The following is a 15,497-nucleotide window of genomic DNA, read 5'->3' on the forward strand; positions in this document are numbered from 1 at the left end:
TGCATATTATGTGCACGTTTAAAATACCATGGTGTACTTTTATCAAGCAAGGAATTGACATGTCTTGTCTGCTGTATTGTTGGGAAGCAGCCTTTTAATTAGAGGACACAATGACCGTTATATACATAAGAATGCATAAAAAAACAATTGGGGCTGAAGCCTCCTTCCCCCTTTGTCTTAAGGCTGCATGCACAAGCAGGCCTCTCTTCAGAGAGAGCTGGCGTCTCAGGGTTAATACTCTGCAATTTGCAGCCAACCAGAGCGGAAGCTGTTTTTTCTCTCTCTCTCTCTCTCTCTCTCTCTCTCTCTGTGTTGCTTTAAGGACAGTTTCAGTCGGCCTTGGAGGATGGGGGAATAAAAGGTTTGTTGAAAAGGACAGACAGTGCTAAATGCTGCTCCTGTGTCATGGGAATGCCATGCCTTTCTAGTTTTTTATTATTAGTTTCACATTTCTCATTATTTCTCACATTTTACATGTGCTTACTGCTCCAGCTCTGAGGAGAATGTTTTTAGAGGCCTGCAATTTTTTTTTTTTTTATCAAAGTAAATACACATAGTAACAGTTACTGCATTGTATTAGAAAGTTCAGTGTATTGTGCATGGGGCAAAGCTTGCATTGCAGAATGATCCTTGTGTGTGTGCCTGTGTGTGTGTTTGTGTACTGAGACTGTTGCTAGCTGTGTAAAGAGCAGTTCTTTGTGTCATTTTGAACAGTTCGCTCTGAAATAACCTGTAGGTTATGTGGGGAAAAGGCCTAACTTAGCCTGTCTTTTTCTTTACACAGGATGGCTCCTGCTTGCTAATGCTGTACAAAGATAATCTCTCAGGAAGTGTTTCAGCCAATGGCCTGAAGCATTACACTTGGATTCCTGAAAGCATCCAATCCTGCCTCAGCTTGTATCAGGGGGAGTCTGTTCATCAGGCTGGAGTGCCAAGCCCTTTCTGTCTGAGAACTGAGAGTCTGTCCTCCATGTTTTATGTATTGACATAACACTGTAACAATGCATCCACAGAGGTAAGCCATACTTTTTGTAGTTTATTCCCATCTCTTGGACATAGAGATTGTGCTTTTGCAGGTTGCATCTCCAATGACTTTTCGCGCCAAATAACCACAACAGCAACTGTTTTAAATCTGTTTTCCTGGGGATCACATGGGTAGGTGTCATTAGCCACTGATTGCTGCTGAAAACTGAGGTTAGAGGAAAGGTGGTGGGGACAATGGTGCAGTAACTTTTTCTGCTTTTAAAGTGTGGGTTCTGTTTTTGTTTTTTTCACAATGCCCCCCTGGTTCAGCAAGGAAGATCTCTGCATTATTGTCTGTTCCTGTGTCACATGCTGCTGAAGGGAACATGGAGGCTAACTCAGCACAGGCATTCAGCTGCTTTACAGGGAGTCAAGCAAAAGAAACTGGCAAACTGAGCTGCAGGCAACTTTCCTTTTCCTATCACTAGAAGACCAGGTTACCCCAGGAATATCCCTTTTATACCGACTGCAAGGAACTCCCACAATACTTATGTCTGACATAAATTTTGGGCCTAGCCTGCATCTATTGGATTTCTAAAATACCATCCTATTAAACCTTTTTATTTGTTTATTTTATATTCTGAGGATTGTGGCAGCCTTAAGCATTTGTGTTTTTTTTGTTTTTGCACCAGAATATACATTTTTTATTTTTTTTTATATTTACTCTGGATATATGACTCCCTTCAGCACAGAAGCAAAGTAGTATGGATATCAAACAGTAAGTAAAGTATGTGTTTTTACGTCTTAAAATACCATGTCAGCAATTTTTAATGACATTTTAAAAAAACAAATAGTGATCAAGGTTTTCTATCCACACAGATGGGAATATATACTTTTTCATTCTGTTATTTTGTTGAAAGACCATATATTTTCAAGCTTTCTTGTTTATAAGGGTATTTAAACATCTGTAGTGACCCTTGTTAATTGCTATTAATAATATTTGTAGGCCTTTCCCCCATACTGCAGAAAGGGTTATTCAGTGTTTGCTTTTTAATGTTTATCTGCTCCTGGAAAACATAAAGGTAAGTTTAGGGTATTTATTGTGTATAGTAGTTAAGAAAGCATTTATTCTATTTTATTGAAGACAAAAATGAAAATGGTTATGTTCCCTCTGCATATTTTGATATTTGTATCTGGTTAATCTGCATCTTAAGTTGTGCTTTTGCTTCCTGTCATTTGTAAGCTGTGGTATATTTTTATTACTGTTCTCATTGAATAGCATGATTATTTTTTTTTTTTAATATATAATTTTTTGTACTGTATGACATCACAGGTCCCACCAACTGGCTTCTCCATGCACGCAATATTTAGAAAGGAAAGGATGTGGTTTCTCCAAATTAGGTCGTCTTGGCAATCTCAGATTTTTATCAGCCATATAACGAGGTTTAATTTTAGTTGCTGAAATAATAATTGGGTGGCGGATCTCCCCAGCTGTGTTTCAGTTTGAGGGAAACTGTTAAAGTGTGTGGGAGATTATATTCTTAGATACTGTAAGTTAAATGCTATTAATGGTGTGTCGTCTTACCCCACCCCCCTCCAACTTCCTTTTGTGACACAAGCACTATTGTATTTGCCATGTTTGCCTGGTAAACAGGTCATTTACAAATGTTAACTGTTACTAGTTATCCCATTCAGCCTTTCAGGAATCTTAATTTATTAAACCAGATATATACACAGTGTGTGTTTCTGCACTGTACACTGTTCTCCATGACAGTGGCCACGGACAACTTTCTGGCAATGAAGGGTTAACATTTACAAAATGGAGCTGGTTTCTCTGACGTCACTAGCAGTGCAAGCTCCTCCATCTTGATATAGGAAAGTGTTAGCCAAGCAGCTGCTAGAAGTTTAATGAAAATTGAGCTGTCTCCCTGCTGAAAGCAATGTCAGAGAAAGGGTTTGCATTCTTAAGTTAATTTATTTCTCTATTCACCGCACCACAGATTGCAGTGACGTACCTGCTTCCTGCTTCTTTTTCAAGCGTCCATTGCAACGACCATTTTGCCACTTCTGTTGAACAATATATATTTTCTATCAGCAATTATAGACATGGGGGTTAGAGTTTGGGCATTATATTGTAAAAGTAGTCTGTCTGCACTATTAATATATTAGTTATCTTTTTATTCCAATCAGCAGGCAATATTATAAGGGGCTACACCCGTCAAGATGGCAAGTCATGATAGGGTAATGAATCTATTGACCACTGTAGCTTAGGTCAGGGCTAAATATATTCTCTCTCATGTTAAATTTGATAAAAGAAATGTTCTGAACCAAAGGGGTTAATTTCCCCTCTTTGGAATTTAGCCATTTCATCTACACCAATGAAATGTTAGCCGTTTTTTTTTTTTTTTTTCTGCAGCTTTGTGATGCATTATTAGGAATTGTTAACACATTTGCAGGCGAGGCACACTCTCTGAACACTGAATCCAGTCCTGTTTGTCACACACACAGACATGGTAAAAAAATGCCTGCATTGCACCAAGATGTCTGAATTCAAGGAAGGAGCAAAAGGAAAAAATCCAGCCTTTTCAGACCAATCAACTGTCCTGTAAAGCTGTATACACCAATGACAGCACAGAGCTGGTTAACAGCTGACAACTGGAGAGCTGAGAATGGCATCGTTCTGGAAGTTTCTCTCAGCGCTGCTGGCTCCATGTCAGTGATTCAACTCCTTCCAATAAGTGCATGTTTTTACTGCTGTGAATCCAGAAAACTAGTCAAAAAGTTGATCTGAAGGTGCAGTTTGAGGGAGGAAGTGCACTTATTTTGTGTATTGAAAGCATGTGAACATTCTCCTGCAGCTGACCTAGGCATGACATTTCTTTCCCATAATAGTCATGAAATAAATATAAAAATACATTTTTTACACTTATGAAACACCCCTTCTTATAGGCCGCACCCAACCACTGGACATATAATCGGAAGAGGTTAAGCAGAATCACCTCACACAGCAGATTCACTAAAGCAATTTGCCTTTGTACTGAAACATTACACACATGAACTCATTCTCTGTAAAGTGCAGCGGAATTGGTGGCGCTATTTAAATGATGAGAGAGGTAGTCTAGATGAATGAAACAGTGGTCCTTCAATGTTTGAGAGAGGGTTTTTTTTATGTTTGGTACAGACCAGTAAGCATTCAGCCTTTTTCCATAATAGCTTTGTTAGGAATGATGTTCCTTTAAAACATAAAACATCTGTGTTATCCACAGAGAAAGCAGATTTTCTGTGCTCTCATGAAAATAATATTCATTTTTTACAGTTTGAGTTACCAGGTGATCCACTTCTGGGCCTTGAGTAAAAAAAAGAAGCAAAGAAAATATGGAAGTGTGTTTCAGGCCAGCAAACTTGGTATCGGGCATACTGAGAATAATATTTTATATTGTCACGTGATTAGGGCAGACACATAGTATATGATGACTCAGCAATGGGGCCCTACATCCCTAATTCAAGGTGGGCTCTTTAACCAGACACTGCTCCTTATTGATAGAGTATATTTCGCTTTACATAAAAACAATCAATATTCTTATTACACTCTCATTTCCATGCTACTCATCTGTCATCGTGTCTTTGGATTCCCTTTTAGGTATAGGAAATATGTTGCTTATAGAAAGTGACATTATATTGGATCTTTTACAACTAGATGCATGCCGTTCAGTATAGTAATGGGTAAATGGAACAGTGGTACTCCCAGCCATGAAGGTGTCCGCTTCTCTTGTGAGACAAGTGCTTTCCCCATATACCTTCTTCCTTATTGACTACGGTTATTTTTAACACTTTATTTAGTGTTACTGTATTATGACAGCAGCCACCTCCTACATGTCACATGTTTTGGGACAGACGTCCATCTTGTGACGCAACTGTCATTTCAAGTGTGAAGACAACACTGCATATTGTAAGAAGATGGGCATGTTGTAGAGTACTATTTGTCCTCACTCTACAGTAACGGTCCTTTACTTAGCGTGTTACACATTTCAGTTATTGGTAAATATAGGACTATGATATGTGATATCACTACGTAATGGGATGAGGAAAACTGCTCTTGCTACATAATTTAGCAGTAGTATACTTTGCTGCTGTGTAAAGTCAGCTGTGGTCTGGGTAATCTGAGACTTGCAGCCCTGACAATTTTGTGCTTATGTGTCTGTACAGTTAATTCGTAACCAGATGTGTCAGTGTATAATGGTGGAACTAGCTCAAAATGGTGGGGAAATAAATCATTCTGTTAGGTGAGATCTTTCTTGTGAAATAGCAATCTGTATAAAGGAATAAAGGCGTACATAGCCTTAATGGTATATCTGTAGACAATATTTTCTGTGCCATCATTAACTCATATATAGAGCATACTTACCCACTTTGAAATGTTGGTATCCGGGAGCCTGCGGGGGAGGTGGGCGTTATGTGACATCATGATGCAAACGCGTCATTTGACAGCGGGGGGCAGGGCCAAACGCCGTTATTCACCGGGAATCGCGGTGTTTGGGACCTAATTCTGCCCACTTCACCTTCCCAGTGAAGTGGGCAGATCCAGGAGATTGCCACACTCTCCCGGGAGTACGTGAGACTCTTGCAAAATGCGGGAGTCTCCCGGACATTCTGGGAGAGTTGGCAAGTATGATAGAGAGGCAGTGGTGCAAAACCTTTTTTAGTATGAGGGCTGCAGATATAGTACTCATTTGAAGACTCCACAATAAAACTTAACTTGTTTAAACATGTAAAATGTATTGAATTTACTACAGTATATGATGTGTCTTTGCAGTTTTGCCACGCCTTGTTTATTGCATCACATTGTTAATAAGTCAATATGCACAGTAATGAGTCACATAGGAAGCAAGCAACTCACCCTCACCTCTGTTGTAACACCCCCCCCCTCACCTCCACACCTCTGTAGCAACACATCCTCCGCCCACCAACAAACCTCTGAAGTAACACCCCTCCCCCTTAACCTCTTTAGTAACACGACTCTCCCACAACCCTCACCTCTGTAATGACCAGGGCCGTAAACTAGGGCCAGTGCCGAGTGGGGGTGTAACGCTGAAGGGGGAGCGCAATTTATGATCATTTTAGGTTCATTTGGTTTAAAATTGAGGGCAAGGTAGGCGCCAGGGTTCCCTTCCTCGCTCCAGGCGCTAAAGTTTTAAGTTACGGCTCTGGTAACAAACTCCCCCCCCCCCCTTCACCTCGGTAACAAGCACATTCTCCCACAGCCCTCCCACCTGCCATAGGCAAACCGAGGGGAGGTTTCCTAGTGCCTGGAAACCCCCCCTCCAAGCTTGGGGCACTGTATAATTGAGGGTGGCTGGACCCTTGCCCCCAGCTTCACAACGGCTCTGTCTGAAAAGGCTGAGAGCTGCGTGCACCCTAACAGTAGTGAACGCAGCATTGCCCATGTATATTATGGGGATAGGAAGAGTTGGAGAGCAGCCAATCACTGTCTACAATTATAGCCAACGCCCCCCATGCATGCTGGTCACGCCCCACTGGCGGCGTGGTGTGGAAACTCCCCTCTACAAATCCCTGCGTTTGCCCTCCGCACTGCTGTGGCAACATATTGCAACATCACCCCCCCCCCCCCCCCATGCAATAACACATTTCCCCTTCATCTATGTAAAAACACATTCTTCTTTCTCTCTCTGTCCCCTGTAGCAGCACATTCTCCCCCTTCCCCCATCCCCCCACCAGAAAGCCATTGTACATTTATTACCTGTCCTCCTCAGTCTGTCTGGTGAGACTAAGCTCCGCAGTTGTACAGAGGGCATTGGCAGCGAATCAGTGAAGCTCACTGAGGCTGTGGGGGGTGGGGACATTTAGAGTACTGACACCATAGTGAGATACAGGACAGATAGCTGGGCAACCAGGATGTCGGGGACAGGAATACTATAAATGTATTTCAGACACATTGTCCTGGGGTTCTCTCTGAATCTGTTGTGCTTACCAGCGGGCCGCAGAAAATGGCCATGCCTACATACAGCATGTTGTGCACCATTGCTCTAGAGAATGGTCAGTAGATGCTGAGGGGATTGTAGTATCGTGGCATAGATACAGAACATGAGTACAATATGCTAAGTACGTAAAGAAAAGGGGTCTAGCTGATTAGTGTTTATTTCAGCAGGCCCAGCATTGATGTGAGAGGCTAATGTATCATTCCATCAAGACAAATGTTCCCTCTTCTGGATGGAAATGCAGGATTGTTATATAGTTTTGCCTGAGGGTTGGGCGGGAGAGGGTTGTCGTTTTCTCAACTTGAAACCAGACTTAAAAATACTGCGCTTGAACCTCCTTTTAAACTGTTTTATTTATTAAGGAATCTCTTTTAAACCCACCATGTCTCTAGCAAGCCTTCATTTTGTCTTTTGAAACCTGATTCTTTCGCTTTTGTGTAAATCACACAGGTAGTTTATGGAGGGAGGGCTTCCTGCTGTGGATGGGGGAAAACTCCCAGAGAAGCCAGAAGTACACATTTTCTAGATGAGTTGTGGGGGGCGTGAAATGAAGAAAGAATCTCAAACAATTTGTTGTCCTAAATGATTTTCCAGTTGGTAGGTCTTTGTTGATGGGACTACAACATTAATGCATTAACTTCAGTGTGGGTGGTGGTGACATAGAGAAAGTGATAGAAGGAATTTCACATTGGCATTGAAAATGGGACATAAAGACAAAACCAGATTAAGATTTGCGTGGGGCCCCAAGGCAATTAATTGCCAAAATGAAGCCCCGGCCATGCAAACGCTGTACTAACTGCTTTCAGGCATTACTGACTGGCCTGGTCAGAGCACCCACGTGGAGGGTTACAGGTGACATATTTGGCCAATTTCGTTTGTGGGAGCTCTAGTGCTTGTCATAATAAAAAGATGTACCGATAACATGCAGCTTGTCTTCATGCCCCACCCACCACATTAAATGACCGTATCAAAAAGAACACACTAAACTGCATTGCTCAAAATCATTTATTGTTTTAATATAACAAATAATTACAAGAATGGAACAGTAACAGTTAAACATTTTAAAGATCAAAATCAATATTGCTGTAATAGAAATTGTAGTCTGTTTTATCTTTTTATTTATGCAGTATTGCTATATATAACCCATTTATTGCCCATCCACAATCCTTTATGTCCCCTTTCATCACCAATCTCTACCACATATGCCCGCTTTCTCACCTACTTATGCCACACTCCTCCCCTTACTCCTCATGCCTCTTACCACCTTTGCCACTCCATATCCCCCTGCCACATTGTCTTCCATACCTTTGCACTCCACACGTACTGTTTGGTCGGATTGTGACTAAAAACTAAATGGCTCACACCGCTGGGGTCATGAGTTCAATTCCCGACCATCGGCCTTATCTGTGTGGAGTTTGTATGCTCTCCCCATGTTTGCGTGGGTTTCCTCCGGGTGCTCCGGTTTTCCTCCCACACCACTCCAAAAAATATACTAGTAGGTTAATTGGCTGCTATCAAAAATTGATCTCTCTCTCTCCTCTCTCTCTCTCTCTCTCTCTCTCGTCTCTCTATCTCTCTCTCTCTCTCGTCTCTCTCTCTCTCGCTCTCTCTCTCTCTCTCTTCTCTCACTCTCTCTCTCTCTCGTCTCTCTCTCTCTCTCTCTCTCTCTCTCTCTCTCTCTCCTTCTCTCTCTCTCCTCTCTCTCATCTCTCTCTCTCTCTCTCTCTTCTCCCCCCCCCCCCCCCCCCCCCCCCCCCCCTCCCCCCCTCCGTATGTTAGGGAATTTAGACTGTATAAGCCCCCACTGCGGAATCAGTGGCGCTACATAAATAAATGATGATGGTGTACTGACATACACTAGAGCAGCACCGGTGGCAATTCCTGACCTGCCCAATGGCCTCTTATCTCTATGAATTTTTTATGTTCTTCCCGTATTTGCGTGGGTTTCCTCCAGGTGCTCCAGATTTTCTTCCCGCACTCCAAAAACATACCAGTAGGTTAATTGGCTGCTATTAATGTGACCATAGTCTCCTCTCGTTCTGTGTTTTTGTTAGGGAATTTAGACTGTAAGCTCCAATGGGGCAGGAACTGATGTGAGTGAGATCCCTGTACAGCACTGCAGAATTAGTGGTGCTATATACAAAGCTGATGATGATGATGCCTATGGCCAAGTTATCGGGTTCATAGAGGGTGGTGAGAAGTGACTTGAAATATTAGCCCCTGCAACATGTGACCTAACATAGCAGAGGTCAGAGCACATGACAAGCCGATGATGGTTTAACTTAAGAACCGTTTACCCCCTTTTTTTTTTTTTCTTAATGTGTAGGTTCATTTTAACTTTCTCAATATCCACTTGTTAACAAGATCAAGATTTTCAAGTGCAATATATGGTTAAAAAGACCATAACAAGCCGCCTGTTACAAGATGCAGAATGATGCTTGTCCTGAGCAGAATCTCTTATCAGTATAAAATAATTTTTTAATGTGGCTATTTTTAAAATATTGCCTTTATATTGGGTTATTAAAAACATGACAACTTAAAATAGGATCTGGAATAAGCAGCATGAACTAGTTGGTTTTAGGCAGCAAGTACTGTCATTTATGTATTGCACTGTGTCTCAGTCAGGACCTAATTATTCAGTAATTGCTGATATGACTGACCATGCTACCAAAGATGCCATCTTTTGGTTATTTATGCTGTTTGTACATGTAGCGTTTACATTTTAAGACAATAATAATAAGGAACTTTGGTACCAAGAAATTGGGTCTGTAAAACTTTAGCAGAAACCCAGCTCATCTGTACATTAAAAATCCATTTTCATGGTTTATAAACCTTCTTTATATCCACATAAATCTTTGACCTTTGTTCTGACCGAGTGTTTGTGATGTGTAAATCATGCTAGTCTCTTCCTGTCTGAATTTTCTCTAAAACATTTGGTTTTCATCTACAATTGCTGAAATAAAAAAGCGATCCCCTTGCTTTGGTGGAGGCGGTAGGGGAGATAGCACTTAAGTCCACATATGCCCTTATTGAATAAACTGCTTCCATTTTAGCTACAGTGCAGGAATGGGGCAGTGCATTGCTGCCGAAGACGCCATTTTAAGAGCCTGCACAAGTTACATAGCCATCGATGAGTGTGATAGGTGAGTCTTTCTATAAAAAAAAAAAAATAAAACAAAAATCTAATGTTCCTTCAGCTTCAGAATTGCTAGCACCTCATCCTTTTACATGCACGTTAATATGTTGCTTTAACATTTGTATTATTCCTACTTGGTATTGTTTTCTGTATTAAACTCAAAAAGAGGAAAGAGCTCCAGCATGACTTGTATGTCACCTCTTATTCAGATAGCTTTCTTACAATCTGCTTTAACAATGTTAGATTTGTGGCATGCAAAAGTTAGTACTGAGCATTTTATTTACATCTCTGTGTGGTAATATTCATTTTTTTTGTCAGCTTTGCTACAATGTAACCAGACAAATGTTACATATAAAGCAAGTGCAAATGACCGGGTAAACAAGTATGATTTAAACATTTTAATGTCGAGAAAACCATCTACTGATGAAATGGTTAATGCAAAGCAGATGGGAATTAGAGGAATATCGATTTTTCTTCCTTTTGTTCTCTCTATATAGTATTTTAAAAAATAAGAATAATCATGACAGCTTGGCATTATTATGCTGAAATAGTCCACTTACCCTTTGCTAATATCTGCTAATTGTCTAGCTTCCAGTATTGACTGACCAGTCTCAATTGCGATATAAGTTATCAATAATTATACCATCTATAGCTGATCAGTATTTACAAGTGAAAATAAATGCACGATAAGCCTTTCCTAGACAGTCCACGACCTTTCCAGTAGATCCTTGATGTTAATGTCCGAAAAGAAATTCTTCTTCTGCTTAAAAACAAAAACCCTCCCCCCATCAATCTTACCTTGGTGAGACTGTCTCAAGCTGGTGCTGCTTTCTCATCGAAGAGGTTATTTCAAGTGTATGCATCCATATTGACAGAGAGGCTTTATGTATGACTGTGATTTAATGGTCTAACCATATGCTATGATCTGTATAGATCATATGTATGGATGTGCTGCATAGAGAGGATATTATGTATAATGTTTAGATTTGTCTTGAAGATGCCCAGGGATGAGAGAGGGTTTACATGTTTATTAAAGATCATTTTGAATATCCTCAGCTTGCTGGAGTGCTGTTTAAAGCAGACGCTCTCCTTGCAGAATCTTGCGGGGCTAGTCTTATCTCCTGAATACTGACACTGGAGGTGCAAAGTGCTGTTTCTCCTCTTACTTTCATGGCTCATATGCTGGCGTGTTACCCCCCTAAGTGTTACTGCTTCATTTATCGCTAGTTGCATGCAAAAAATGAATGGCTGTATGCTTTAATGCAGTAGTGGACTGTCCTGTTTTGTTTTATTACCTCAGGAAGCCCAGTGATTATTTATGGCTCTTCTTCCAGGGAGCAGTCACCTACATTCTAGAAATTGACACTAGTTATTACTGAGAATTACCTCATGGATATATTTTCTGGGCTCCATGCTTGGGTTGAGGCTGGATGAAAGCTGAAAGTGTGTATATGTTGACATGTCACCTACTCTTTTTTGTTTCCCACAGTTTGGCAGAGGAGGAAGTAAAGACAGAGCAGGAGGTGGTAGAGGGGATGGATGTCACCACTCGATCTAAAGGTGAGGAATATTTTGTATGGCCCTATACAAATAAAATAAGTGTATAGAATCTTACACCTTTTTCTGGACTCGACTGGCATGCAAGTTTTTTCTACTAGAGTGACATGGCATAATCCTCAGGGAAAGTGTGAGTTCACTTTCCAGCATTATCTGGTAGCAGTACCAGATGTTTATGTTCTAGCTGCAGTGCATTCCTGTTCAACTCCCTTAAGAAATGCTCACAACTTAGTAGTCTATAGATGAGGAAGAAAGCTTAGCAGAGAATGATCTATTTAAAAGCTGGACCTGTGACAATAGCCATACACTACATCTTTAATAATTGCAGAATGGAAAGTTGAATCTACTTACTGTTATACGCTTACTGAAATATGTATGTCATTTTATATGCCAGGCTGGAATTTTTCATGTGCTGTCTTTTATTACTGTAGCGCTTGAAGTGATTTATGGAAGAGAGTGTTAAAAAAAAAAAACATGGCTGCCAGAGGAGCTTCTTCTATAAATCTACAACAATGTATATAGCAGGAATCTGGACTGCATACATGTTTACTGCAGCAGTGGTTGACTGAGCACTGGTTTTTCAACCAAATAAATTTACTTTAATTATAGTGACGGTAGTGTATCCTCTTACATTCACTATAATTCCAATGAGATTCATTGGTTGAAAAAACAGTGGTCTCCACCAGTCAACACAATATAAAATGAAAGCAGTAGAAGTGGCGGTATGGATACCACTATATACACCCTTACTTTGCCCACTGTATAGATACTGTAACGATTGACTACTTGTGTTTGGTGTACAGAGTTAAAGTGATAGTATATGATAGGCAATATAGTGGTAGCTGCCTTTTATCTTTGTTTACATGTTGTTGTTTTTTTTTGTGCTTTTTTTTTTTTTTATTTTAGGGCCTGCCCCTTTAATACTGATAGGCATGCATGTATTACTTGTACAGTTGTTTCTTCCGGAGTGTTACCACATGAATAGCAAGTAGAAGCCTGCACACTGTAATCTAAATAAAGAACTCCAGTGGTTTACCTGTCCCCTTGCACGTATTTCAGAGCAGATGTTCTCTACTCTCCAGACACAAAGGGGTTGTAAACAAGTGCTGCTTCTTTCATACAAATGTGACAAGACATCATTAGGGGCTTTTTTTTTTTTTTTTTACTGTACTACAGTTTTATAAGACACACCTAAATATTAAAATATTGGTTTAAAAAATGTCAGTTTTGTTTCTGATACTTTTTTCTGTTGATTCTAACATTATGTGTTTAAATTAAATTGGAATGTATTTCCAACATAGCAACATTTTAAAAATTAGTAAGGCATATATCTGACTGAGAGAAACCAGAAGTGGAACTATTCTGTGGGTAGCTCACTCAGCTTGACTACTTCAGTGAGATGTTTACCAGGTACCATTTTGTTTATTTCACTAGCAGTGTCCTCAAAATGGTGCTTCCAGAAAATCTTGGCACAACTCTGCTGTTACTGAGTGCACTGCATACTTGTCTTAGCTGCTGTCCAGCTGTGATTTCAGCATCTGCTTACAAACTGACAGGTTGTTTTTGGGTTGAACAAAAATATCATCTAGGGGGGCAAATTATTGATAAGTGTTTTGGATTTCACCATTATGTTAATGAGTGAACTGGACTCAGAGTTGCCATCCTAAATGTATTTAAATATCATTGCTAAACAGTCATCATTGCTAAAGGAGAGAGAGGGTGGGTGCCTGTTGTCTATTAAGAGAGGGAGTCTGATTGTAAAGAATAACCACCGATTTCTGTGGAAGGCACCATTCAAAAGTAATTGAACCTGATTGAAAACTAGGTGCTTACCATTCATGGCGTTTAAGTGTTGAGCTAGTAAAGACTTTTATGTATTTGGAGGAACACAGCAGAGAATGGGTTATTTTAACTCTTCCTTCAGGCAGTAAAACACATAGTACAGCTCTCAGTAACAGGGTGTGTATCTGAGAATTATTCTGAACAGCTTAAATTCTGATTATGACATACAGCAACTTGTCAGATTAAAAGTACTGTGTTAGCTAGTTTATTTCATTTCACTTAAAGAGACACTAAATCTGAAAAGTTAGTTTATTTACATAAAAGAACTACTAATATCATTAAATTGATATCATGGATCATGGAGAAGTTATGTTTGTTTGCAATTATTCGTCTATGAAGCCAGCTACACGTACAGGTAGGAAAATGTATTTGGCCAAATGAACGATAAAATGAATGTGTCTGGATGACCACTGAGAACTGTCCATTTTTGTGACCCATTTGTCTTTATTAAAAGACACTGTATGGACCTGTTGTCCGTACACTGTAGAGGAAGTATTTCATGGTCTGAATCAATCATAGTTGCCACCATTTTATAATAATTTCATGTTGGTGCTGAGCAAGTGGATTCAAGCATATTCTGTGTGGTACATTCTACGTAAACATTCAAGTATTATCCCTAACATGGTGCATTTGTTAGACTGTGAGAATTTCATTTATTTGCATTTTCAATGGATCTGTTGAATAAGTATTAATTTATAAACTTCAGAGAATAACCATAGACAGTGATAGTGTAGTAGTATAGTGTTTTTAATATATGAAATAATAGGAATTGTAATGTGCAGATAGTCAGATGTATAGTCAAATCAAACAGGAGAACATACCAGCGACAAATCATTTAAGGACTTGTTCACACATACATACTGGAAAAATGGGTAAAAACGAATTTGCTTTTCACGAGTTGTGCTTTTATCAATGCAATCTATTATTGTAGTGTGCGTATTTAGAACGTAATAGTGGTATCATCGCCATTGATTCTCCTTTGACATACTTTAAAGCATTTTTTATGTATTTATTATGGTGTGAATAGCGCAAAATAAACAGATATAAGCTGGCACAGTCCCTGTACATTGGGAATGGTTGGCAGATATGAACCAATATTTATTGGAATGCAGCCTATGTGTTCAGGAGTAGGCTCTATATCAGTGATGGCTAACCTGTGACTACAAGCCCCAGCATGCTTTGCCAGTAGATAACTAGCTGTTAACTGGCAGAGCATGCTGGGACTTGTAGTTTCACAACACCTGGAGTGTCACAGGTTAGCCATCACTGCTCTATATAGTCCAAGCTAACAAAATGGCTGCCTCCATTGTGTTTAGGTTTATTTTAATGCTTAAAAGATGACCGCTTTCAGTGAAGTAAATACAATGACATACAATTCAATGTTGTCATCATAAGAAAACATTTTCAAAATGTCTGCTTTATTTATTAACAACTGTGTTTATACCACTAGCATACTCAGCAGTGATTTGCAATTCTATATCATGCTCGTTGGGCTTCCATCCCTGTTTATTTGTAAGAATCAGTATTTACTCTTATGGTGATGTGACATATAAAGGCATCACCAGCCTGATTGTGGAAAGTCATTATTCCTTTGGGAAGGCTGGCAGTAACTAACATGGGGAACATTACTGACCAGGTCATTCACAATTCCTTATATACCGGTACACCGTTCATGTAGGTTTGCCTAGCTGCCATGTTTTGGGTACATCAACCCAGAACACTTGCTGCCGAACAGGAACAGGGATACAAAATTACAAATGGTGCATTTTGTCCAAACATAGGGCACCATGTCTGCCTCCTGGCCTAGCTAGTATCAGTAGAACAGGTTACTAAAACCATTCTAATCCCTTCATTTAAAATGTTACTGTGCAGTACATATAAAATCATAGGGATATATCTTCAAAACCATACATGCCATTGTTCCATATCTTGCACTGATCAGAGCTGATGAGTATAAAACGGCCGTATAGAACTGGATATTAGGTTGCATCTATAAAACAATG

The 15,497-nt window shown here is 39.9% G+C and overlaps 1 protein-coding gene across 9 annotated transcripts in view; it reads left to right on the plus strand.

The window, feature by feature from the left end:
• Window positions 1-264: 264 nt before the first annotated feature.
• The window catches only part of ZMYND8 (zinc finger MYND-type containing 8), a 60,087-nt gene continuing 44,854 nt past the window's right edge, over window positions 265-15,497 (plus strand). For 2 of the 9 annotated variants that reach the window (XM_075176445.1, XM_075176439.1), the window contains exons 1-4: window positions 265-361; window positions 785-1,015; window positions 1,711-1,741; window positions 11,585-11,655. In XM_075176445.1, the coding sequence (XP_075032546.1) occupies window positions 1,728-1,741; window positions 11,585-11,655 (85 nt within the window). In that variant the 5' untranslated portion in view covers window positions 265-361; window positions 785-1,015; window positions 1,711-1,727. Of the gene's footprint in view, window positions 362-784; window positions 1,016-1,710; window positions 1,742-9,849; window positions 10,103-10,695; window positions 11,236-11,584; window positions 11,656-15,497 lie in introns of those variants that run through there. The other 7 variants (XM_075176438.1, XM_075176442.1, XM_075176437.1 and 4 more) reach the window with 7 other exon arrangements.

This window comes from Mixophyes fleayi, chromosome 6 (genome assembly GCF_038048845.1).
Source record: "Mixophyes fleayi isolate aMixFle1 chromosome 6, aMixFle1.hap1, whole genome shotgun sequence".
In the NCBI taxonomy this organism is placed as follows: Eukaryota; Metazoa; Chordata; class Amphibia; order Anura; family Limnodynastidae; genus Mixophyes; species Mixophyes fleayi.